This window comes from Emys orbicularis, chromosome 1 (assembly GCF_028017835.1).
Source record: "Emys orbicularis isolate rEmyOrb1 chromosome 1, rEmyOrb1.hap1, whole genome shotgun sequence".
Taxonomy (NCBI): Eukaryota; Metazoa; Chordata; order Testudines; family Emydidae; genus Emys; species Emys orbicularis.
In genome coordinates this window covers 138,765,005-138,792,325 of record NC_088683.1, presented here as the reverse complement: position 1 = coordinate 138,792,325, position 27,321 = coordinate 138,765,005, and the positions used below count along the sequence as shown (strand labels likewise).

Here is a 27,321-nt window from a genome sequence, read left to right as displayed (position 1 = left end):
GCCTGAATTTCAGGCTGACTGGTACCTCCAGGACTTCAAATACCTTGCAATTAACATCCTCCCTCAAATATCAAAGCTATACAAGATATCATCTGCTTTGGGCAGTGTACATAAGAGGGATGAGCATTTTTAAGAGAAACAGGCACCGGAAGATAAGCATGCATGAGTGGTGAGTGTCTCTGTGTGGGGGAGCATATGGAGAAGAGGTACAAAGGAAAATGTGGCTGAGGAAAAGAGAGCCATTAGCAGTCTCTGCAAGTTGGATCCATAGTCTAAATATTAATTGGCATTTCAAAACATACAAGTTTTGTCCAAATTAACATAAAATACATTGAGGCTTTACTGTAATAATATTTAGCTCTTATACAGTGTTTTTTATCTATGGTATATAGTGTTTTTCATCTATGGTTCTCAAGGCACTTTAGAAAGGTAAAAAGTCAATATTATCCACATTGACTATATGAGAAAATTGAGGCACAGAGGGGTTAAGTGGCTTGCCCAAAGACACACAAAGAATCAGCCACAGAGTCAAGAACAAAAGGCAGGTCTTCTGATTTACAGCCCTATGCTCCACCCCCAAGATCACAGGTCCTGCAGTAGTGGAGTTCTGTCCCATGTGTCCAGTTACTATCATTGTTCATTTCTGGCTATATATTATGATGATCATTTCTGCCAACTCTTTAATTACTCCCAGTGTTATGCATTTTTCTTTCTTGCTTTCTAATGGGAGAATCTCTCTTATTTTTATTTTTCTTCATATTTGGAAACTGATATAGGAAATCTCTTTCCATTGCAGTCTCTCCTCTGTCACATTATTTTCACATTGTTAAGTCTTATCCTGGACAGTTCTGAAAAATGTTCAATTTTAGCATCCTTTAAATTTTGGGGTCACTTATTCTAAAGAGTTCTTATTTGCATTTCAATCACTCCTCTTTGGGTTTCCACTGTGTTTTGTGACTCCCAGACTGTCAGACCCAGATCCTCAGCTGGTGTAAATTGCCTTAACTCCAATGGCAATTTGGCAAGCAGTACTGGGTTTACCATGGCGCAAGTGCCGCCATGGAGCCGGGCCCACAATCAGAAGGGGCCCTGGCCAGCCCGATCCCCTGGCCGACTCACTCGGCCAGGAAAGCTGCCCCTGCCTCTGCTCCGCCCCGTCCCTTCCCCAAAGCCCTCACCCCTGCTCCACCCCGCCTCCGCCTTCCCACCCCTGCTCCGCCCCAGCCCTGACTCTTCACGCCCCTGCTCCGCCCCGCCCCCACTCCAGCCCTTCCTCTGAGGACTGCAGCAGGGTCGGGCCTGCACTCACTGGCGGCAGAAAGTGGAGCGACCCAGCCCCAGCCCGCTCCGCCGGTGAGTGCTGGGGGGCGGTTCCCCCCTACCCACCAGTCGCAAGGCTGGGAGCCAGGGGAGTAGAGCGGAGCGGGCTGGAGCCGGGTCACTCCACTTCCCGCCGTCCTGTGAGTGCGGGGTCGGGCCAGCCCTGCAATCACCGGGCGGCAGGAAGTGGAGCAACCCGTTCCCAGCCTGCTCCGTCGGCTCATGCTGGGGGGCAGTTCCCCCCTGCCCTCCAAGCCTGGGGAGGAGATGGAGCAGTGGGGAAGGGGCATGGGATGGGGAAGAGAAGGGGCTGGGGGAAACAGGCAGTGGGGAAGGAAGGGGGTGGGATGGGGAGGAGATGGAGTGGTGAGGAAGGGGCATGGGATGGGGAAGAGAAGGGGATAGGGAAAGCGGGGGCCCAGCATGTGGATCCCCTTGGCAGCAGCTGGGGCTCCCCGTTAAGCAGGCCCATCAAACCCTCACCCTGACAAGACCCCCCTCCCCTGCATCTGTACCACCCAGATGAGCCCCCCCCCAGACACCCTCTCCAGTGAGCCCCAACCACCTGCACCTGGACCCCCACCCAAATGAAAAGACGGTTACTCACCGTTGTAACTGTTGTTCTTCGAGATGTGTTGCTCATATCCATTCCAGTTAGGTGTGCGCGCGCCGCGTGCACGATCGTCGGAAAACTTTTACTCTAGCAACACCCGGTGGGTCGGCTGTGGAGCCCCCTGGAGTGGCGCCCTCATGGCGCTGGATATATACCCCAGCCGACCCAGCGCCCCCTCAGTTCCTTCTTGCCGGCTACTCCGACAGTGGGGAAGGGGGGCGGGTTTGGAATGGATATGAGCAACACATCTCGAAGAACAACAGTTACAACGGTGAGTAACCGTCTTTTCTTCTTCGAGTGCTTGCTCATATCCATTCCAGTTAGGTGACTCCCAAGCCCCACCTAGGTGGCGGGGTCGGAGTGAGACATCGCTGTGTGCAGAACCGCTGACCCGAAAGCAGCATCGTCTCTGGATTGTTGCACCAGCGCATAGTGAGCAGCGAATGTGTGTACCGAAGACCACACTGCAGCTCTACAAATGTCCTGGATCGGGACTTGAGCCAGGAAGGCCCTCGTGGAGTGAGCGGTGAGGCGTGGCGTCGGGACACCGGCCAGGTCGTAGCAAGCACGAATGCAGGACGTGATCCAAGAGGACAGGCACTGTGAAGAGACCGGTGAGCCTTTCATCCGGTCGGCCACCGCAACGAAGAGTTGCGTCGTCTTCCTAAATGGCTTTGTACGGTCGATGTAGAAAGCCAGGGCCCTGCGAACGTCCAAAGAATGCAAACGCTGGTCTTGACGAGTAGCGTGTGGCCTTGGATGGAAGACCGGGAGAAAGATATCCTGGTTTACGTGGAAAGGTGAAACCACCTTCGGAAGAAAGGCAGGGTGGGGGCGAAGCTGCACCTTGTCCTTGTGGAACACCGTGTATGGGGGTTCGGACGTGAGCGCTCTGAGTTCAGAAACGCGCCGTGCTGAGGTGATGGCTACGAGGAAGGCCGTCTTCCAGGATAAGTACAGGAGCGAACAGGTCGCCAATGGTTCAAACGGAGGCCCTGTGAGCCTGGAGAGAACGAGGTTGAGGTCCCACGTCGAAACCGGCTGGCATTGTTGTGGGTACAGCCGGTCTAAGCCCTTGAGGAATCTAACGACCATCGGGTTAGAGAAGACCGAGGACGCGAGTTCTCCTGGGTGGAATGCCGAAATAGCGGCGAGGTGAACCCTGATTGAAGATATCGCCAAGCCGTGCTGTTTTAGGGACAGGAGATATTCCAGTATGAGAGGGATAGGTGCCTGCAAGGGGGACGTAGCTCGTTGCTCACACCAACAGGAGAACTGCTTCCACTTGGCTAAGTAAGTGGACCGTGTAGAGGGCTTCCTACTTCCCAGCAGGATCTGCTGGACGGACTGCGAGCATTGCCGCTCTGTCTGATTCAGCCATGGAGCATCCACGCTGTGAGGTGGAGTGATTGCAGGTCGGGGTGACACAGTCGGCCGTGGTCCTGAGAGATGAGATCCGGACTCAAGGGGAGCGTGATCGGCGCTTGAACCGACAGCTCCAACAGTGTGGTGTACCAGTGCTGCCTCGGCCAAGCGGGAGCGACTAGAATTACTCGTGCATGGTCGGTGCGGATCTTGAGCAGTACCCTGTGGACCAGCGGAAATGGAGGAAAGGCGTAGAACAGGTGGTCCTTCCACGTTAGAAGGAAGGCGTCCGACAGAGAGCCTGGAGCTCGCCCGTAGAGGGAGCAGAATGCCTGGCACTTCCTGTTGGCCCGAGATGCGAACAGGTCGACCTGGGGAAATCCCCACCTCTGGAAGACGGAATAGATGATGTCCGGGCGAATTGACCACTCGTGCGTCTGGAAGGACCTGCTGAGACGGTCCGCCAGCGTATTCTGGACTCCAGGAAGGAACAATGCCGTGAGATGGATCGAGTGGGCGATGCAGAAGTCCCACAGGCGAATGGCTTCTTGGCATAGGAGCGATGAGTGGGCTCCGCCTTGCTTGTTGATGTAAAACATGGCCGTGGTGTTGTCGGTGAGGACCAACACACACCGGCCCTGTAGGAGATTGAGGAATGCCTGGCAGGCTAGGCGCACCGCCATCAGTTCTCGGACGTTGATGTGCAGGGCTAGTTCGGGCGCGGACCACAGGCCCTGGGTATGGTGCTCCCCGAGGTGAGCGCCCCATCCTAGAGATGAAGCGTCCGTGACTAGGTGGAGGGAGGGTTGTGGGGCGTGAAAAGGCACTCCTGCACAGACCGCCGCGCGATCCAACCACCAGGCGAGGGAGGCCAAGACCGAGGACGGAACCGTGACCAGCATGTCCAGGTCGTCCCGGTGAGGATGGTACACCGATGACACCCAAGCCTGTAGTGGGCGAAGCCGTAGTCTGGCATGCCTGGTTACGTAGGCGCACGAGGCCATGTGACCCAACAGGGCAAGGCATGTTCTTATGATGGTAATCAGAAATGCCCGGAGTCCTTGAATGACGCTTGCGATGGTCTGAAATCGGTTGTCTGGCAGAATGGCTCGGGCACGTCTGGAGTCTAGGATTGCTCCAATGAACTCTATCCTCTGGGTTGGCACTAGAGTGGACTTCTCTCTGTTGAGTAGAATGCCCAGCTCGTGGAAAGTGTGTGTCACTATGTGGACGTGAGTCTGAACTTGGTCCCTGGTGCGACCGCGCACCAGCCAGTCGTCCAAATACGGGAACACCTGTACCCCTTGTCGACGAAGGTATGCTGCGACGACTGCCAGACACTTTGTGAACACTCTGGGAGCCGAGGACAAGCCGAAGGGAAGGACTGCAAATTGGTAGTGCACCCTGTTTACTACAAATCGCAGGAAGCGCCTGTGAGGCGGATAAATTGCTATATGGAAATATGCGTCCTTCATGTCGAGGGCGGCGAACCAGTCTCCAGGATCCAGTGAAGGAATAATGGTCCCCAATGATACCATGCGGAACTTCAACTTTACTATGAATTTGTTGAGTCCGCGCAAGTCTAAGATGGGCCGTAGACCCCCTTTCGACTTGGGGATCAGGAAGTAGCGGGAATAAAACCCCCTGCCCCTTAGCTCTGGTGGAACCTCCTCTATGGCCCCCATAGTAAGGAGCCCAAAAACCTCCCGTGTAAGGAGTTGCTCGTGAGAAGGGTCCCTGAAGAGGGACGGGGAGGGGGAGTGGGAGGGGGGGGCGAGGAAAACTGGAGGGCGTATCCCCTCTCCACCGTGCGAAGGACCCAACGGTCCGAGGTTATAAGGGACCAAGCACGGTGGAAACGGGAGAGGCGATCCCAGAAGGGGGGAGTTGAATCCTGGGTACTGGTTATGGTGCCGTCCTCGACCGCACCTTCAAAAGTTTTGCCTAGGCCCTGAAGGTGGCCTAGGCTGGCCCTGGTTCTGACCGGGTTGAGGGCCGGTCGACCTTCGCCTACCGCCTCGACCCCGCCTCCTGGCAAAATCCTGTCTCGGACGAGGCGGGGGAGGGTAGAACCTCTGAGGCTGGGGCCTGAAGGGTCTGCGCTGTGGCCCTGGGACATGCATCCCCAGGGAGCGCATCATTGTCCGGGAGTCTTTGAGGTTCTGGAGCCTAGAGTCCGTCTTCTCAGAAAACAGGCCCTGGCCTTCAAAGGGTAAGTCCTGCAGGGTCTGCTGTAGTTCTGGCGGCAAGCCTGACACCTGGAGCCAGGAGATTCGCCTCATGGCTATACCCGAAGCCAGGGTTCTAGCGGCCGAGTCAGCTATATCCAGGGAGGCCTGTAGGGAGGTGCGTGCCACCCGCTTACCCTCCTCTACCAAAGTCCCGAACTCTTCCCTTGATTCCTGGGGGACCAGTTCTTTAAACTTCCCCATTGAGGACCAGGTGTTAAAGTTATACCGGCTTAAGAGCGCCTGTTGGTTGGCCGCTCTAAGTTGAAGCCCCCCCGCCGAATAGACCTTGCGTCCGAACAAATCGAAGCGCTTAGCGTCCTTCGATTTTGGCGCTGCCGCCTGCTGGCCATGGCGCTCCCGTGCATTCACTGATGACACCACCAGTGAGCACGGCTGGGGATGGGTATACAGATACTCGTGGTCCTTGGAGGGAACAAAGTACTTCCTCTCCACGCCTCTGGCCGTGGGTGGAATAGAGGCCGGGGTTTGCCAGATCGAGGTGGCATTAGCCTGTATGGTGCGAATAAGCGGTAACGCCACTCTGGATGGGGCGTCCGCTGAGAGGATGTTCACTACCGGGTCGTGAACCTCCACGATCTCCTCCACCTGGAGGTCCATATTGCGCGCCACCCGGTGCAACAGGTCCTGGTGGGCCCGAAGGTCTATAGGGGGCGGGCCCATGGCGGATGTACCCGCTACCGCCTCATCGGGGGAGGAGGAGGAGAATGCCCCTGGTGGCAAGGGGTCCAATGGCAGATCCTACTCCAGGTGTTCCTGGAGCTGGGCCTCGCTCGCCCCCGGGTCCAGGGCCTCCGCAGGCGTGGGCACTGGAGCCTCCATGCCCCCTGGGGGGGGGCGGGAGATGGTGGCCTCTGGGCTCGGAACGTGCCGAGCGGGAGGCAGACGGTGGAGCCCCTTGTGCTTGGTGGTAGGCCCATGGGGTCCAAAAGGACCAGTGCGCAGGTCCCTGTGTAGGGTCCTCGGCCGTCTCCTGCGAATGGCCAAAGTCTGCCGAAGCCGCCTGCCCCTGGGGAGGGTAGGCCGATCTAGAGGCCCCCTCAGAGGAGCGGGATGCAGATCTCGACGGCCACGGCGGTGCCGAGCGCGATGCAACCGGCCCCGGATGGTGCGGTGCCGATCGGTGCCGGTCGTAGGGCGATCTGTCCCTGCGCGGTGCCGGAGAGCGGTGCCGTGATCGGGATCGGTGCCGGTAGCCCTGCCGGTGCCGCGATCCGGATCTGGAGCGGGACGACGACCGCGACGAGACCCGGTACCGGGAGCGGTCCCTCGAGCGGCGCTCATACCGGTGCCGGGAGGTACGCCTCGAGTCCGATCGGTGCCGGTGATCGCGACGGTGCCGAAATGTAGAGCGGCGTCGCGAAGAGGATCTCGACCGCGAGTACGACCGGTGCCGAGGTGATAGTCGGCGCCGGGACTCCGAGCGGCGTCGGGACCTGCTCCGAGACCTGGAGCGGTGCCGAGAGTCTACGGCTGGAGACGGTGGGCGCACCAGTGCAGGCTTGCCCCTGGACTGCACTATGCGTGGAGCCACCGGTGCCGGAAGTTGCGACAGTGCCGGCTCCGTGAGGGCAATAAGGTCCCTCGCGGTCGCAAATGTCTCCGGGGTTGAAGGGAGACAAGGTTCCACCACCAGCCTAGGTGGTGAAACAGTCCGCACCGGACTCAACGGCCTCGGTGCCGGAGTCGACGGTGTGGCCGCCTGCTTCTGGCGGTCCAAAGGCGGACGCGGCTCTACCCCCGGCACCGGGGGAGCCGGCGTCTTCAGGGCAGCAGTGTCCTGTGCCTTGCGGGCCTTCTTATGGCCCGGAGATAGGGATCGGCGCCGAGTCCCCTGAGGCGGGCGCGGTGCCGAAGTCGGCCGGTGCCGAGAGGACTTGTCCGCGGCACCGGTCGGAGCCGCCGGGGCGCTGCGCACCGAGGCGCTCGGTGCCGGGGCTGGGCGCGCTGAGGGAGGATCCGGGCTGAGTGCCGCCTCCATGAGGAGCTGCCGAAGCCTAAAGTCCCGCTCCTTTCTTGTTCGAGGCTTGAAGGCCTTGCAGATCTGGCACTTATCTGCTTGATGGGATTCCCCGAGGCACTTCAAGCAGGAGGTGTGCGGGTCGCTCGTTGGCATAGGCTTCGCGCAGGACGCGCACGGCTTAAAGCCAGGAGCCTTGGGCATGAGCCCGGCTATGCGCCGGGGGAAAAAGGGGGGAGAACAACCCCCTTAACCCCCGCTAACAATTTACAACAACTACAAAACTAAAGAAATGACTATCTAAAGAACTTTAACTACTATACACAACTATCTACAGAAATGAGAACGAGAAGCTAGGGAGTGTGGAGACCAGCTATGCCGTGCTCCACAGTTCCAACGACCGTCAGGGGCGGTAAGAAGGAACTGAGGGGGCGCTGGGTCGGCTGGGGTATATATCCAGCGCCATGAGGGCGCCACTCCAGGGGGCTCCACAGCCGACCCACCGGGTGTTGCTAGGGTAAAAGTTTTCCGACGATCGTGCACGCGGCGCGCGCACACCTAACTGGAATGGATATGAGCAAGCACTCGAAGAAGAACCCCTGCTGCTGAGCTCCAACCACTTTCACTTGGTCCCCCCTGCAGACTCCCATTGCCCCTGCACCTGGAACCTCCCTGTGCATCCAGATCCCCCACTGAGCTGCCTGCACCCAGACTGCCCCACACAGAACCCTCTTACCCCCATCTGGATCCCCCCACACTAAGTCCCTCCTGCTGCCAGGCTGAGCCTCCTTGCCCACATTTGGTGTGCCTGGCGCAAAAGGGGCAGGGCCCCAGGGTGTTTCTGTGGCAGGCATGGCCTTTGTGCTGTGTCAGGGTCAGGTTCAGCCTCTCTGTCAAGTCCCTGTCCCAGGGGGCGGGGGAGGCTGCAGGGTATTCTCCCACCTCAATGGCCTGTGCTCCCCACTGCCATGGTGGAGTTTCCACATTTATTTATTGTAAAAAAAAATTGCAGAATTTAAAAATATTATGCACAGAATTTGATGCAGAATTCCCTCAGGAATATGGGGCGCTGTACAGCTGTGATGGTGGGACTGTGAAGGGGGTGCTGGACAGTAGGGGATCTGTGGGTGGGGGAGATGGGCAGGGAGTATAGTGCGCAGGGTGCTGTGCAGTTGTGGTGGGAGGTCAGTGGGAGGGGTCTCTGGGAAGGGGGTGCTGGGCATAGCAGGTCTGGGGGCATTGGGCATAGGGATCTGTGCTGGAGGTCTCTGGGTCAGGGGGTGCTGGGCATAAAGGCAGGACACTGGGCGGGGGGCAGTGTGGAAGGGGAACGCTGGCAGTGCAGAGCTGGGCGGGCCAGAGTGCGCCTAGCAGTTGTGGGTTTGTAAACAGTGCCCTTGTGCTGGGCTGAGTGGGGCCACTCCTGCTACACTGCACCTCATTATCCCCAACCGGCCCCTCACTCTGCAGATCACCCCCCCTCCCCCATCACATGCCCTTTTTCTCCAACGAGAGCCCACAAATATGTTTGGTGCTGGGCCCACAAAAAGCTAATCCGGCCCTGTTGGCAAGGGCAAATTCACACCAGATGAGGATCTGCCCCTCTGTTTTTATTTACAGTTTGTAGTAACTAATCTTATCCATTATAGAAGAGTACACCAGTTCAACTAAGTTTATTTAAAATCAACCTAGTTAAACTAATGCAAACCCCTAATACAGATGCACTTAAACTGGTTTAGCTTTTAGTTACATCAGTTTAGCGTGTATTAGTAAATTATTGATTTAAGATTTAAGCAAGGATTACATTGGTGTAACTGCACCTACATTAGGAGTTTGCATTGGTTTAACTACATCAATTTAGTTAAACATGAATTCATCTAGTATGGACACGGTCTAAGTCTGCATTCGGTAAGGATCTGTCAATGTTTTGCATATTTCATCATGCTAAAGTAGTCTGCTAAAGTAATCCTCCTGTGCCAGGATCTATGAAAACCTAGTTCATTGTGATTTTTTATTTATACTTCCCAGTGAGCGCTATAACACTTTCTTAGGATTTTGTGTTGACTAATGAGCACTAATCATTTTTAGAGGAAGCTTGATGGACCTGGGAGCAATGCTACAGAGGAGTGGATTTTTAATTTTTTAATTTTCTAGAACTTTGCAGTAAAGGCAGTGTATACTGCTCTGCTTGACATGGTGTCAAAGCGTGAGAGGTCTTTTTCCTATGTTGATAAGAAGAAAGAATCCTTCTAGTTTTACTAATCTGAGAGTTCGTCTATACCTGTTTGCAAAGCCTGATGAATAATGGGATGATAGAAAGGAATTATGGGAATTTTTTAGTTTGACCTCCCACCCCAGAATTCCAGTGCCTTCCAGAACTGATCCCACAGTGTGCGAGAAAAGTCCCAGAATGCACGAAGCCTAGTGGCAGAACATTGCACCCTGGGACTTCTGCCAAGAATGTCATGCACTTGTTTCAAAAAAGCACAATGCTGTGTGGATGCAATGATTCAAAAGTGAAGTAGCTACATATGGCTGATACAAACCAGTGTAAACATCATTTTCAGAATAGCTATTCCTTGATTAATTAAAGCACAGAAACATCATCTGAAATAACTTAAAAGTGTAAACAAGTGGTAAGAGTCTGCTTTCTCTGGGGAGGGAGAGGTGAGGAGAAGAGAACTCACCCTTGACACGCCCCTGGAGCAAATAGTGGCACATAGTGCATCATTCTCCTCTTGGATGAGTAGTAAGATATGTGTCTAGTTGTACAATTGCTGAGAGGTTGTTGCTGCTGTTGCTATGTTTAATGCTATAGTGCTGTGCTTCAGAGCTCTGACATAAGTAACCAGCCCACAAGCATAAAGGTCTCAACCCTGGCTTCCAGCAACCTAATTACTCTTTGCAGGGTGACCTCAGCAATGCCTTCCAGGCCTGAGTCCCCCCAAATCCATCTCCCCAAGTTTATAACTACAAGATACTTAGATTTTTCTCCTCTGGGTCATCACCCATGAAGGAGTGAAACCTGCCCCAATTATCCATTCACTTGGGCACACACACTCCATATAGTTTACACACCACAGATCTGCTTGGGGTAAAAACAAACAAAAGGTTTATTTAATAGAAAAATCATAGAGTCAAAGATGAAATAGGAAGGGAAAGCTAACACATACAAATTACGCAGAAAATAAACAAAAGACAATCTCAGGCTTTACACTTACATCTCTGTTAGCTAAATTCCCTATTGCCTCTGAACCATTTCCCAGGGTGCCCTCTATCCTAGAAGAGATCCAGTGTTTCAGGGACAGCACCCCACTTAGATGCTGTCCCTCAGTTTCTGAATCAGCTGCTGTTCCTACAGTACTGCTGATGCTATTCCCCTTGAGCTTGAAAATCAATGACATGTTTGGGGGTTTTGTTAGCTGTTTGATCTGTGTGTGTCAGGTGGGGGTGGGACCAGGGTCTAGGATGAGGTAGAATGTGGACACCATAGCAAAGGCAGGCCCAACAGGCTGTTGGAGAGGGAAGGGGCAGAGGGAGATGAGAGGCTAAGAGCTCAGGGGCAGAGAAGGGAGTAGGGACAGAAGTGACTGGAGGCAATGCAGAGGAAAAGTGGGCAAGGAGGCAGGGAAAGGCAGAGGAGCAGGGATGAGAGCACAAGGAGGGCACACAAAGGTGGCATAACGTTGTGCAGAGATGGCTAGGCAGAGAGGCAGGTGCAGGGAAGGGAAGGGGAGAGGAGAGAGAGAGAGGCAAGGCAGGGATAGTGGGAGGGGAGCCATGACTGGCCAGAGGGCAGGGCAGGTACAGAGGGGCAGGGCTAGAGGGTGAGCAGAGGGGCAGGGCAGTCAGAGGAATGGAAAAGGGGGCCGGGCTGGGCAGCCTGGGGGAGGCGCACGGAACTGCTGCACGGAAACCCGGATTTAAGGAGTGGCACTTTTGAAAGTCTTCTCGCTGCGTCCCGTTCCGTCCGCCGAGCCCCGCAGCAGCTGCCCAGTGCCCCCAGCCGGTCCGCACCCTCCAGCACGATGCCAGTGAAAGGAGGCACCAAGTGCATCAAGTACCTGCTCTTCGGCTTCAACTTCATTTTCTGGGTAAGAGCCCAGCGCGCCCCCCACGTCGTGTGCCCCCTTCTGCCACCGGGGCGGCCCCACCCCTGGGGCAGGAACCCGGCCAGGTGCGGCTCGGGAGGGAAGGATGGTGGCGTGAATCCAAGCTCCCCCCCTCCCCGTGTTGCCCCGGAGCGGGGAGTCAGTGCCCGCCAAGCTGTGGGTCCCCCTAGAGGAAGGAGAGTCGGTCGCCCTGCGGGGGGGTCCGGCTTTTCCCTGCCGGGGCCAGCTAGCCAAGCGGTGCCGGAGCTTCCCGGGTCCAGGGGCCGCTGCTCTGTGGGCAGGGCGCCCCAGCGGGCGGCGTCCGGGCTCGGCCCGCGGCGAGCGTTCGGGTGGCAGCTCTTCGCAGGCTGCGCCCAGCCTCGCCCGAGTGCCCGGGCGAGGCTGGCGCAGTCCCCGGGCTGCACCCTGGGAAGTCTCCGCTCCCTGCTGCCGACAGGAGGGAAGACCCCCTCCCTGCGGGGCGCTCGGGCAAACCTGCCTCTTCCCACCCCCCCGCCAGCCGTAACGTGGCTGGTTGGGAGCGTCGCACCTTGGCCCTGCCCCCGGGCGCGGGCGTCTCCTCCGAGTGGGGGTGGAGAGGAGTCGCCTTCCAGAGCAGCGTCCTTTAGTTCCCGCTCCCAATTCCTCTCCCTTCCCGCTGGGGAGAGACGGGTCGGGACCCTGATTCTCCTGCCTCTCTGCACCCCCTGAATACCCCGCCTCCCCCGTCTCACAGGGTGCGAGCACGGTCAGCCCCGTTTGTGTTGATTTGTAAACACAGCCAAACCGGAGAAACTTGCTGGGGGGAGGGAGGACATTAGATGTCCTCCAGTGGGAGAATGTATTGGATCTTCAAGGGGGTGTGTCTCCGTCGTCTCAGCCTCCTGCCTTTCTCCTCCCCGACCCCACCGTCTCCCTAGTCGCCGTGCCAATAATCCCAGGGTGGGGCTGCTGGGTGGCAGCGCTCCCGGGAGCAGCGAGTGGGGTAGTAGCCAGCTGCTGGCGGCCTGCCTAGTTCAACACAAAACACGCAGGCGGCAGGCTCACCCAAGGCCTGCGGGACTTCAAGTCCAGTTTTAACATACCATACCTGCCAGTCAGCTCCATTTAACCACCTTTTCCCAAGCCTGGCTTTGAGAAAAGGCCAGGCAGTGACTTCTATAGACATTTGCTAACTTCACATAATTGTATGAGTGGGGGAGGCAACCAAACTCCCAGAAAGTAATTGACCTTCTAGAACTTGAATTTTAAATGAATGCCAGCAAACTATGGTAGAATCCTAATAGAAAAGGGGTGTGGGGGGAAAATATGCAACCCCATGCAGTGGATTTTAAGATTGCTTCCTATAGTGCAGACTATTGATGTTCTATTTACCTTGGTGTCAAGTATCAGAGGGGTAGCCATGTTAGTCTGTATCCACAAAAACAACAAGGAGTCCGTTGGCACTTTAAAGACTAACAGATTTATTTGGGCATAAGCTTTCATGGGTAAAAAAACTCACTTCTGATGCATCTGAAGAAGTGGGTTTTTTACCCATGAAAGTTTATGCCCAAATAAATCTGTTAGTCTTTAAGGTGCCACCGGACTCCTCGTCATTTACCTTGGGAGACTCGTTTTCCATAGGCTAGTTAGATTTGATTACAAGCAGAAAGTAATGTGTAATGTTCAACCAAGACTTTAACCTTTCTTAATTGTATACTTTTAAAGAGACATCTTCAGTATCTGCTGAAGAAAATCCTAATCTAAGAAGTATTGCTTTAGTTTGAACACGTATGCTGTGTTAAATACACTGCATGTGTAGCTCTGATGAGAGAGTTCTGTATGCAGCTCAGAGCTGGCCTTTTCTTTGGGGGGGGGGGGGGGGGGCTACAATTACACATTGCAAACTTGCCTCTAGCCTGTTATGTTTTATCAGCCTTGTTGCATATGAATATTACTGCTTTCCAGACTTCTCATCCCATTGAATATCCTCAGTTCATTTTTTTTTAATTGAATTTCACTTCAATTTCTACCCATAGTTCTACAGTAGTGTAATAGAAGCATACCAGGTAGCCTGCTTTTTAACATGGGGGAGGGGAACCAGTTGTGTATGTAAGTTCCCATGGTAACAGACACACACAATTAAGACACATTTTTCCCCTGGAGTTTAAACTCGTGTTGCTTGCTGGTGGAATCTTCACCTGAAGCTGGCAGCTTCTCTCTGGGACATACTGAATAGTGCATTCTCAGATAGGGTGACCAGACAGCAAGTGTGAAAAATCGGGACAGGGGGTGGGGGGTAATAGGAGCCTATATAAGAAAAAGACCCAAAAATCGGGACTGTCCCTATAAAATCGGGACATCTGGTCACCCTATTCTCAGAGTGCCATGTGCCCAGGAAGTCCAGAGTTATGTTATCCCTTTGGAGCAAGATAACAGAAGCGAAAGCCAGGGAGCACTGCAAAGCACTAGGCTAGACTGCAAAGCAATACCTCAGGAAACTGCAGTTGTCATTTAGAAGCTGTGGGCTCTCAAACTTAATTTCCTTTCCCTGTGGCTTCTATTTAAACAGAGAACATCTGTATTTTGGCTGCTTACACTACTAAATACAAATCTTCTGTTTTGGACTCTAGAACAAACATGAGTACAACAAAGGGAAGGTAATAGACACTGCTGTAGGTTCATTGTAAATGTCTGGGGAATAAGGTCAGATGTGACTTAAAGGGAATTAGGTCTGGGTACTGGGTAGGACTTCATGTGTATGTTTTTTAAATAGTGGATTTTTTTAAAAAATAAAGTTTCAGCCAACACCCCACGCCTTTTCTCTTTCCTTCCTCCCTCCTCCCCCCCAATCAAAAAGCTACCCTCAAAATCCAGAAAATGCCATTTTGACATGCAGACTAGCAGTAATAGTGAAACCTGGAAAAGAGAGCTCCATTAGTAAATGCAGTACTAGAAGGGAAAAGACAACTGCATGTGTTCAGTAAAATATACCTCACTAGTAATCTGTTTATGTAGAGATGTCCTTGAATACAATCTCTGATTTTTATCAGCCACAAACTACAAATTCTAGCCCTATAACTAGCCAAATCAAAACACTTGATTTTGGGGAACACCTAGATTTATAATCTCCTGCAGAGAGAGAGAGAGAGAGAGAGAGAGAGCTTGAAAGTGTTTGGATTCAGAGTCTCTGCATATCTCAACTGTAAAATGTGATTCCATATCTGATATTCACTAAACATTAACTTGGGTTTGGAGGATGGGAAGCTGGGAACAAAAATTTATCTGGTAAACAAATTATGAATTCAAATTCTAGTATTTTACATAATGGTGTCTACCTGAAGTCTGGATTACCGGAATGGATGAGTCTACATGAAGTTACTCTGTAAAACTACTCATACACTTCAACTAGATCATAGTGCAGTATCCTGCTTGCTCAGCAGTGGGCTGCTATGCTCTGTGATTTGCACAGATGGATAATCTGTTCATGTATGCAATTTAAGGTATGTGTTTTAATCTATAAATGGTAGAAAGCACTTCTCTCTGCATGTGGTGCCACAGCAGCTGAGATCAGCTGAGGTGCTCAATTTAAAAGCTCCTTAGCTTAACCATGAGGACTGGCAGGGCATTTACAGTGAAATGCCCTTAGCCAGGGAGATCTTAGCCATTCTGTGGTACAGCACAGCTCCACTTTACTGACCGTTAGGATTAGCTTCTAGATCTACATTTTACCAGGCTTTGTAGAAGATAAAGAGTTAGGGTGGTGTCAGTGAATTGGGAATGGGGAAAGGAAAGAAAAGTATGTAGACTGGAAGCTCTTTGGCCTTGTCTTCACTAGGGAAAAACCTGTATTCCTGTTACCTCCTGTTAGCTAACATGAGGTAACTTCCCAGAGAAGACTAGGCAGTCTGTAGTTTTTAGATGTGTTAGCTGGTAGAGGTAAACACTAGGCTATACCCTGGTGCTTACCTTGATCTGCTAACACATGTAAAAAAACTACAGACTGCCTAGTCTTCACTGTGAAGTTACAGGTTAGCTCACAGGAAGTAACAAAACACCTTTTTTCCTAGTGAAGACTCAACCACTGAGGCAGAGACTAACCCGGCTACCACTCTGAAACCTGAGGCAGAGACCATCTCTTATTTTGTGTATACAGTGCCGAGAACAACGGGGCTCTGAAACCTGAACAAGGTTTCCAGGTGCTACTGCAGTACAAATAATTGGTGAGGAGAATCCATATTTTCATATACGTGTCCTAGGATAAAATGATAGACAGATTGTTTTAGCCCTCAAGGCAAATAAAATAAGTGATATTTTTTTGTCTCAAAACTCTTAAGAGGCTGAAAGTCCTTCATTCTTAAACTGACTTTTATAGTAACAAAGTTTAAATTTAGAGACTTAACCTGCATTTGCAGCTGGTCCATCTTCTGGGTTCTGGGAAGGTGTGTGGTGGTGGTGGTGGTGGTGGTGGGAGGGCAGGGGTTGGAATTAGCTAGACACTAGGGGAGAGTGGCATGGAGGACTGAGATGCCTTGGTGCACCATGCAGCTCAGTACTGACTAGCACTGTTTCTGAAGTGAGGACTTGGGAAAGGAATTCTTGTTCCTGAGTGGCCCCACTGCCACTTGCAGGAGGCATCCACGTTTCCCTGATGACCAGTAGCCAGAGGGTCCTGAAGACAAATTAGATCTTTAACATCAATAGTTAAACTAAATGTCTTTCTCTTAATACAGTACTTCCTTTTTCTGTAATAGTTGCTCCTGATTAACTCCATGTGTTGACACACTTTGGGCTGGGAATAAGAGTAATTCTCATCCATCCACAATTACTGTTGTGAATGGGTGGGGGAATAAAGTGACTAACTTTTGAGCATAGACAAGCCCTGAAACAGGTACCCTGAGGCTACATCTACACTACAGGGGGGGGTCGATTTAAGATACGCAAATTCAGCTACGCGAATAGCGTAGCTGAATTCGACGTATCAGATCCGACTTACCCTGTTGTGAGGACGGCGGCAAAATCGACTGCCGCGGCTCCCAGTCGACGGCGCTTACTCCCACCTCCGCTGGTGGAGTAAGCGCGTCGATTCGGGGATCGATTGTCGCGTCCTGACGAGACGCGATAAGTCGATCCCCAAGAGATCGATTTCTACCCGCCGATTCAGGCGGGTAGTGTAGACCAGGCCTGAGAAACTGAACTGTTAATGTGGATTAAGGTAGGATGTGAAGTTATAACACAGTAGCTGTTCCTGAGTAACTCCATCTGTGGACACTCTTATTCCAGAATAAGAACACCTCGGTTCCTGTTTAGGTTAGTTCCAAAATGAATTAAGCTAAATTGCCCAAAGTCACTTAGTGTGGAATAAGACTGTCCATACGGGGGTCTATTGTGGAATAGTTTATTCTGCAACAGCTAATCCAGGCTCTCCCTCTGTAGACAAGTCCAAAGAGTGTCCACACATGTAGTTAATGAGGAACAGTTAACCGGGTAACTCCATGCCTCCACAAGCCTAAGTAATAATCCTTAGCTCTTAAAAGAGGGTTCACTCATATAGGGCACAACTTGCGGGGATGGGAGGGGGATAGGTATGCGGGGGTGAATGCAGCCACTGAAAATAAGTTTATCTAATGAGGAGTCTTGAGTTAAATGTCTCAGTCAATTTCATATGATCTACCTTAGAATTGGACTGAGGTGCCCTTGCCTTAAAGCTGTTTTAAAGACTCTGGTTTTTAAACACAGGTATACAGGCATATTGTGACCCAGGCAGAGGACTATGAATCCCTAGGAAATTTGCACATGAGAGATCAAGCTCATGAAGACTGTACTAGCATCAGTTTGGCTAGCTACTGAAAATGGTAGTTAAGCAGATGCCTCCTAATTTCCCCCCTTACAGCCCCCTCCCCCACACTTCAAGGATGACTGTACCACTTAATTAAGCTTATTCCCCTAATTATAGGGTGTAGTTTCATTCTGGCACTTTCCCTCTTTGAATATTGAACTTTCAAGGGTTCCCCACCCAATCTTTAAGATATGAAGAGGATGGTGATTCAACCATACTCTCCTCTTTTCCCTCCAGGTGAGGGAATTCCCTGAGAAGCTCACACCTCTTACTGCCATTATTTTGGTGTTTACATTAGGCTTGTAAATTGGTTTTAAACTGTACCTTTAGTTAAACTGGTGGAACTCTGAATATAGATAATAAGGCCTTATAGATTCCTGTTCCTCATCAGTGTAGTGGGGTGAGTGGCCCCTTAAAAATACCTAGCTTACAGAGCCAAATTTTTGTCTTGAAATTCTATATCTGGGCTTGGGCAATTCCACTTGTGCATAGTGACAGGCTACTTGGAATGGAGCTGGGGAGCAGTGTGGCCCAGGCACTGGTGTTGGAAGGATCAGGGAGCAGACCAGATGGAGCCACCAATTCTCTTAGGTGTGATGGGGGAACCAGGGAGCACAGCAGCCGGAATGGGTGAGAGAGGAAAGAAGTTAGAGGAAAAGAAGTGAAGGGAGTGAGGGAGAGAGATAGAAAGCATGGTATGCGGGAGAGTTAAAAAGAGGGAACCGATGCTAAAAATAACTTGGGAGAGGGAGTGCTATATTTGCAACAATCACCACCTTCTGATGTATTGCACGTCCACAAATCAAAAAGCGGACGTGTTTTGATTAGGCTAAACTCCTTCATCGGGGTTTGAAGTCAGTTGGACTTGTGCTCCTAAACAACTTAAGTTGAGATTTTCAGAAGCCCTTAGGGGCTCTTTAAATTTTTGGCCTGTATATAAAAAATGTTCACAGTAACTTTAATGTACTGAGTTTTTAGTGTTAGTTCCTGATGCTGCAAACACTTAGGCCTTGTCTACACTATCGCTTAAGTCGACGTAAGTGACGTCGCTAAGGGGTGTAAAAAAAACACCCCTTCCCCCCCAAGCAACATAACTTATATCGATTTACACCACGTTAAGGCAGTGGGAGATGCTTTCCCATCAACATAGCTTCCGCCTCTTATTGAGGTGGATTAATTGTCAACGGGAGAGCGCTCTCCCATCGACTTATCGTGTCTTCACCAGACCCGCTAAATCAAATCCGCTGCATCAATCTCAGTGGCACCAATTTAGCACCAGAGTGAAGACAAGCTCTTAAACATGTCTTAAGTTTAAGCACTTGGCTAGTCCCATGGAAGACAATGGAACTACTCATGTAAGTACATTTACAGTCAGTTTTTATAGTAAGTTTAAAGCCCTGATGCTGCAAACATGTAACTTTCAATATTTTTTGTTTTTTTGCTTATAGCAGTCTTGCAATATTCAAAGACAATACCCTACTAGTAGTGGCAGTTTAAAATTTATAATGAATTATAATATACATGTTCTTTTTATCTAAAGTTGCAATAGCTCATGTGCTAAAATTAGTTTTACAAAGCCTCAACCTGACTTAAATGGGAAAAAAAAAATCAAGTGACTTAAATCTTTGAACCCTGTTTTGAAGTACTATTTTGTATCTCTCACTCACCCTTGTTTACAGAGGCCATGATTCCAGTAAAACGATGGTAATGGTAAGACTGGACTTTGGAGGCTTCTTCCTTTCTTCAGCGTGTGTCTGATCCACTTTGTGACAGAGCACTTAGTTCATCTGTTTGTTGTAGTACCATAGCGTGGAGGGTTGGATTTGATGACTTCTCAAGGTCCCTTCCAGTCCTACATTTCTATGATTGTATGAAAAACAGCCAGCCTCTTTAAAGTGTACTGACAAATGTAGAACAGACTTCTTAAGCCAGCGGTTCTCAACCAGGGGTCCGGGAGCCCCTAGGAGGCCGGGAGCAGGTTTCAGGGGGGCCGCCAAAATAAACCAGAGAGCAGGGCTGGTGTTAGACTCCCTGGGGCTCAGGGCAGAAAGCCGAACCCAAGCCACGCGGGGCTAAAGCCAAAGTCCGAGCAACTCAGCTTTGCAGGGCCCCCTGTGTTGTGGGGCCACAGGCAATTGCCCTGCTTGCTACCCCCTAATGCCAGCCCTGGCTTTTAATCTACTGGATATGCAGAAAAACAGCTGTTGTGGCACAGGTGGGCCATGGAGGTTTTTATAGCATGTTGGGGGGGAGCTCAGAAAGAAAAAAGTTGAGAACCCCTTCCTTACGCTACTCAAATAAGTGGAGGGGAAAGATTTCTCACAGAGCAGAGACATTCAGCAAAAAACTTAAAAAAAACAAAACAACCCAAGCATTTTTATAAAATATTTTCTCTCTGCCTTGTGTAATGGTCAAGGCTGTTGACTTAGTCATGGGCTGTAGAGCCTGAATCAAAATACTACTTGTGGTCAATTGAACTGATATGTTAACTTCCAGTGTACGTACTTGAATTCCATGTAAAATGTAGAGGAAAGTCAGGAGCACAATTGCAGTACATTGCCCTGAGCAATCTGATGTGAAATTATCTGTATTTAGATTTCTAGCAGTTTTAACTTAATTTGCCATTTAAATAAATGTAAAATCAGTAGACTGACTTCTGAATAGTAACTTGTGTAAAATGGCCACTAGTCTTGGCTTTGGTTCAAGAATTCCCTGTAATGTCATACCATTTTATTGCAATAAATGCTGTTGCAGTACAGTAGGCATTGCATTAACTTTGCAAATAACACTCTTGAATTGGAACTTGCTTAATGAGAAAGAAAACATCTTTTTTCCAAGCCATAAATTTCCAAAGCAAAGTAGGGTTAAACATGATCGTAATAAACAGTTGCTGACTCTTTTCTAATTGCCAGATATGCATTATGCATCTCAGAAGCTTGAAAAGTCATACTGCTGTGGATAGTGATGCCATTACTAAGGGTACGTCTATACTTACCTCCGGGTCCGGCGGTAAGCAATCGATCTTCTGGGATCGATTTATCGCGTCTTGTCTAGACGCGATAAATCGATCCCGGAAGTGCTCGCTGTCGACGCCGGTACTCCTGCTCTGCGAGAGGAGTACGCGGAGTCGACGGGGGAGCCTGCCTGCCGCGTCTGGACCCGCGGTAAGTTCGAACTAAGGTACTTCGACTTCAGCTACGTTATTCACGTAGCTGAAGTTGCGTATCTTAGTTCGAAGTGGGGGGTTAGTGAGGACCAGGCCTAAGGCTCAACCTCAGTCCATTCAAAACCCTTATTTGATTTTCTTATCCGTGATTTTCTTTCCTTGTCTATAGTGAGCCAGAAGTTTTAGTCTGTTCAAAGTCAGACATGTTCCTAAATTGCTCATAATAATCTCAAAACTTTTCTACATGCTTCGCAGTATCACGTTTGGTCTTGGCCCCAGGCAGTATATCGGCATGCATATGTGGGGGTAGAGGTTGTTTTGGTTTCTGTACCAGTGGAAAGATTGAGGTAAATGTTTTGGTAGTTTTCTTGTTTTGAAGGTGGGGAGGAGGGACCACACCGACTTACTCTACACTCACATTCTTAAGGTGGGGAGGGCAGGGCATGCTTTTGGATAGCCCTAAATGAGGAATGGTCATTTAGTGATGCCTGGAAAAAACAGTCAAGTAGTAGTCAAGTAGCCAAAAATTATTATTGATACTTTTTCCCCTCCCCCCCCCATCTTTCTCCTCCTAATTTTGTTCCGTGCAGCACTATGATGCTCACAGCTGTGGAAATACTCTGGTTTTTACTGACTGCAATGCACTGCCACAGTCTCACTTCCTTTCCCTTGAAATTAATTTCCCAAACTTGATTTTAATCAAATATACATCACTAAATGGCATTCATTTCAAATTTTAGCAGCTCTAGGGATTTGCACTCCAAAGTGCAGTGAGCTTTTAATAAGCTTTGAAAAAGGAGCCTAGGCGCATAGTAAATGGCCACTTTCTAATGCCATCTGAATGAAAGTGGAAGAGTCCCTCTCTCCCTTGATCCATTCCTCCCAAACCCACTTATCCAGAGACATACACACCTTTCATATGGCATTGGAAAGTACCCAGGAGTTCTCATAGGCCTTCTCTTGGGCACTATACTCTGACATTCATTTTAAATCACAAGGGTTCTGGCACACATCAGCCTAGTCTGCTCTCTGCATCCCTTGTTAATTTGCCTAATTGAAGGTTTTAGTCCTTTATCTTCAAAAGCCCTGCACATGATTAATCCCAGCAAGTTTATTATTTGTATTACTGTAACTCCCAACAGAGGGTGGGGCCATGTTATGTTAATACCTCTACATACACATAGTAAGGGACAGTCCCTGCTCTTAAGAGCTTGCAGTCTAAATAGATGCCACAGACAAAGGGTGGGAGAGGAAACTGAGGCACAGAAAGGTAAAGTGAGATAGTCCTTCACTTCAAGTCCATGACCCACGCAACAGCTATGTCCCTCTGGAACAGGGGTAATCAATTATTTTTTGTCAAGGTCCAAATTTCTTGGTCAAGGTCCAGACTCCAGAGAAAATACAAAAACAACAACAATAATGATACATAAATAAAAAGATGTTGCAGTCTGTTCAAAAGCATCTGGCGGTTCGGATTTGGCCCCTGCGCCGCCTATTGACTACCCCTGCTCTGGAACAATGGAACTTTCAACCTCTAGATGGAGATTTGCGCACACGAGGCTTGGTCTACGCTTAAAGTAATACTGGTATACTGCATCAGTGAGGGGTGTGCAATAATAGCACCTGTGATTGACCTAGCTATGCCGACAAATCCCCCAGTGTAGAGTCAGCTGTGTTGGTGGAAGAGGGCTTCTGTCAACACAGCTAACATCATTCAGGGAGGTGGTGTTCCTACCTTGACAAACAACCCCCTTCTGTTTGTGTAGGGGCTATAACTGTGCTGACATAGTTATGCTGGGGTAGGTTCTGTAGCGTAAACATAGCCTCAGGCAGATTTTTCAGAAGCTGTTCCACAACTGTGGCACTCTGTCGTTTTGAAGAGATTGGAAAAACTAACTTATTTTGTCACCTGCAAATTGAGAAGTAAAATCCACTTCTCTGCCCTTGCCTTCACAGGGTACAATAACTTATAACACACACTTGCTGATGATGGGGTGGAACAAAAGGTAGAGATTTTCTCTTAGATTTCTTTCTTTTTCTTCGATAAGGTACTCAGATGCAATGTTGAGTGGAGCGCTCCCTTATCCCTCTCATGAAATGTAACCTAGCCACTTTGTCAGCATATGGCAAGCTTTTAAACAGGAGTTATGACTTGTAAAACTTAAATTAATTACACAGGTTTCTTCAGAGTTGGTAAGTTCTTTGAACCATAGCTCTAATAGATCTTATGCAGGCAGTGCTTATGGAGTGACAAGCTCCATAGTCTCCATACGATTGAGGTAATGGAGAGGTCGGTAATGGTGGTCATGGAGCTTGGTTCTGTAGCAGCAAATACAGAAGGCCCACGAGTACATTCTGTATACCTTGCAAGCTCTAAGGAAGAAACTGCACTTAACTAACCCATCTAGGCATCATCTGCCAACCTTGAGACCTTACTTTTAGGATGTCTTTGAGCTTCTGGAACAGGAGTTGTGTCTGTCCGCAAGCTCACAGGCTCCGCTGGATATGTGTGTGTGTGTGTGTGTGTGTGTGTTTCTTGTATCTATCTGACCCTCACAACCTGTGCCTGTGGAAGTCATGCCCTTCTCAAGACCAATGAAGGATTTAAGTTCAGAAGAGATCTCCTGGAGATCCAAGAGGCTCAAATTACTTCAGTGATTAACTCCAAAACTCATTGCCTGACCTTCTAACATAGTATATTTGTTCTTGTACAAGATAAATGAATAAAACTTGGAATAAGTAATTTTTTATACCCTGATATCTCCTTGTTCAATTAACGTAACATTTTCCTTAAAAACATAAAAGACCCCACTAGCAAAGTTTCAATAAGTGTTTTCAAGGAGAGGTGGAAATAGGTTGTATACCATCCAGGACTGGCGCCAGCTTTTTTGCCGCCCCAGGCGGCACCAAGGACGGAAGAGGACAGGAGAGGGGTGGTTCCGGGAGATCCCACTGCCGAAATGCCGCTGAAGACCGGAGCGGCCGAAGATCCTGCCGCCGCGAAGCGTCGCCGCCAAAATGCTGCTGAGGGACCCGAAATGCCGCCCCCAAATCCTGGCACCCTAGGCAACTGCTTAGATCGCCTAGTGGTTGCGCCGGCCCTGATACCAGCTCCGCTTTATAACTTTCATCTAACATCCAGCTCAGTCATAGAGCTATTCTTCCCTCCCACCTTCCCCTTATCTTCCTCAAGATTGGTTATCCAGAATAATCTGTTCTGTCACAACCCAGTTATCCAGTAACTCCACTCTGCAACATTATAGGTGTGCATGGGTTTTCTACAGAAAAAATAAGGCAGGTCTGGGACTCTGGTCCAAATAATTTGAAAATCCAGGATGGCTATGCACAGTAAGGGAGCAAAAAAGCAGTGTATGGGATTGGAGTCAAAACAGTAAATACCATGATAACCTTTGTGTGAACTATAGCTTGTATGTTTATATATAATTTAAACAAAACAAAGAGTTTGTGGGAGCAGGGTCTTACAGGAATAATCAAGTGGTGCTCAGCATTGGAAAGCTAACAGAAAGGTGAGCTCAGAGGAGGAACTTCAAAGACAGAGGTTGCATGGGGACACAAGTGCAGGAAGGAAGTGGAGACTAGGAGAGTGTCAAGGTGCATGCAGTTGGGAAAAGAAAGGGCATGTTGTGGGCCACAGTAGGAGACAAGAATACATATACAGGGGCACAGCCTGGAAAGCAACAAAGGGGAGTTTGCATTTGATACAGAAAATGACTGGAAGCCAGTGTAGGGATTAAGAAGAGGGGTGATGTAGTAAGAGTAACATGCAAGGAAAACAATTTAGCTGTAGTCAGATGGATTGAGGAGTGATGCAAGTTCTGGAGGACGAAGCTGCCGTTGTAAGAAGTGAAAGATGACTAGGGATGGATTTTGGAGGAAGCAATCGGATGCTTAGTAGCCTTAATGTAAGGGGACTGTTGCCCCCTTACTAACATTCAGTGGGGGTGTTTTGATTGGCTTGCTCCCAGTACTAAAAGGGGAAGGGTCGATGGCAAATCAGGAGCCTGAGACTGACAGTCCCCAGGAACAATGGGGAGAGGCCAATGCTCCAGATCAGCCTGATTGACAGGGCGGGCAGGCTAATCAGAGGGTCAGGAGGCCAGGGAGGTCCCGTCCTCCGTGTGAGCTGGAATTGCCTGGGTCAGAGAGTGGGGCCGAGCTAAGGAGAGAGCAGGGGCCCGAGCTAAGTTGCTGGGAGCAGAGCTGCAGCCCCAAAGCCAGAGCACAGCCCAGAGAGAGCAGACCTGCCCTGGGAGGAGAGCTGCAGCCACAGAGCCAGAGGGGCCAGACAAGCAGCCAGGAAGCAGGTCAGAGCTGGGAGCAGAGTCACAGAAGCAGCCTGCAGAGCTGACCTGTCCTGGGGGCAGAGCTGTAGCAACCAGAGCCAGAGGGGCCAGAGAAGCAGCCCAGGGAGCTGAAGGCAGAGCAGCAGCAGCAGCCGTGCTGAGGCAGAGTGGAGCTGGGGCTGGAGCAGGGGCTGGAGCAGTCCGGAGCCGGGTGCGGTGAGCAGCTGGGGAGAGTGAGGGGGACCCTGGCAGTGGGCCCAGCACAGGGAGATACCTCAGCCAAGAGGCCTTGCAGGCCAGACTTGGAGGGGGATCGTAACCCCGACAGGGCGGGGGCGACGCTGGGAAGAAGGGTCCTGCCACCTAGAGCCTGAGAGCGTGTGGCCACCGCCAGAGCAAGTGTCCAACCCGCAGCGTCTCTGCAGCACAGCCAGGGCCTGAGAAGGAGGCCCGGGACCTACAAGGAACAGACTGTGAACTGCCCTGACGTTCCAGAGACACTGCTTGTGATGTTCCCTGCCTCAGAGCAGGGTGATGTGTTTCCTTTAACCTTTCCCATTTTTCCTTATTCTTTTTTAAAAGTAATTGTTAATTAAACAACTTGTATTTGCTTTAAATTGTATAAAATGATCAGTGGGTCAGGGAGGTGCCCAGTGCAGAGAGAGTACCCCGGAGTGGGGACACCCTAGCCCCTGTCCTAGGTGACCACAGCAGGGTTGGGGGTCAAGCCCCCCAGGAATCCTGGGCCCAGCCTTGTCGGGGTTTACGAGGACTCTGCCAGACAGGAGAGTGGAAGGGGAGTCCTCAAGGGCAGGGAGGCCTCTGGGTAAAGGAAGTGGGAGCGAGGACTCGGATCCTTTCGCTAGCCCACTTCACCGGGGTAGTGCAGAAGCCAGGAAAGTTCCCCACAATAGCGGGACCATTCCCCCGCTTACATAATTGGCGTCACGAACAGGATCCTATCCACAGGGTCCATCCCATTGGTTTTCTGGTTAAGTTCTAGTAGCACGGTCCGGGCCTGGTTGAGCACCCTACCATGGCTGGAATTGAAGAACTACGAACCCAGTTTGCTGAACTTCAGCGCAGATTATCAGACCAAGCGGAGGCATTACAGCAAGCTAGAACTGAACAGAGAGAAGCCTTATCGCTGGCCAAGGCAGTAATAGACCAACAGACAGCAGAAGCTAAGAAACCCCCTACTATTTATGTCCCACGGGAGCGGAAGGTCACGGAGTTTGGTGGCTTCCCGACTAGACCAGGAGACATTACAGTAGAGGAGTGGGTCAAGTCTGTGAAGGCGGCTCTGCGTGTGCTAAGAGTACCTGAAGAAGATCATGTGGACTTCATAGAGGAGCACCTCAAAGGCCAGGCCAAGGCCACAGTAAAGTTCATGGCAGTGGCAGACAAGAAAGATGTGGAAAAGGTATTTGAACTCCTCCTAAAAGTGTATGGAGACAAGGTACCTATTGGAACCCGACTAAAGGAGTTTTTTGAGAAAAAGCGGGAACCTGGTGAAACTGTCCGGGCATACGCATATGACCTCCAGGAGAGAATGAGCAAAGTGGAGCGGCGAGACCCTCAGCGAGTTCCAGACCCAGATACGGTTCTGAAAGAGCAGTTGGTGCTGGGGCTCCGTGATGACTCCCTCCGACGTGAAATGAAAAGGAGGTTTAAAGAAGAGCCCAGTAAGAAGTTCCATGAACTCATGCAGGCTGCCATTATGTGGTCAGAAGAAGAGGAAGTTCCTGTGGCAGAGGCGGCCAAGCCTAACCCCCATACACGAAGAGGGGGCCTAGTGAATGCAGCTGCTGGGGAAAAGGCCCTGCCCCAAACAGAGCTAACATTGGAAAGCTTAAGTGAAGCTGTCCAAAAACTGGCAGTCCAACAGGGGGAGATGATGAAAGTGATGACCGAGTTGATGAAAGAAAAAAATCCCATTAGTATGCCAAAGTATCCAAGGGCACCGGGATCCCGAAGAGCCCCACTGAAGGACGAGCTGGGAAGATACATTTGTTATACTTGCGAAAGGCCAGGACATACTAGCCGAGATTGTACACTGAGAAGGAGACTGGAGTCCCAGGCGCCTGAAATTCAAGAGGCACCGGGAGCAAGCAGCCAACCATCAGAAGGCCAAGTGGGGACTGAAGGGTTTCTACGGCTGTCCCTAGGAAAAGGGCAGTGTGTCAGCAGCGAGGAAAAGGACCCTGATGATGTTAGTATATTCAGTGACTTCTGTGGCCGAGCTTTCGGGGACTGCTTGACAGTGGATATAACCATAGCAGGGGTGAGAACCCGCTGTTTGATAGACACTGGCTCAGAAGTCACCACTATTTCTGAATCATATTTCCGAAACTGCTTAAAAGAGAGAGATCTGACCATGCATAATACCCGATTTGTAAGCTAACGGCAGCTAATGGACTTGCCATCCCTGTGGT

General features: G+C 50.5%; 1 protein-coding gene across 1 annotated transcript in view; it reads left to right on the top strand.

Annotated features, from left to right (window-relative positions):
- The first annotated feature begins 11,401 nt into the window (after positions 1-11,401).
- Positions 11,402-27,321, top strand: part of CD9 (CD9 molecule) — a 46,102-nt gene continuing 30,182 nt past the window's right edge. The window contains exon 1 of the mRNA XM_065423605.1: positions 11,402-11,601. Coding sequence (XP_065279677.1) covers positions 11,536-11,601 — 66 coding nt within the window. The 5' untranslated portion in view covers positions 11,402-11,535. The remainder of the gene's footprint in view (positions 11,602-27,321) is intronic.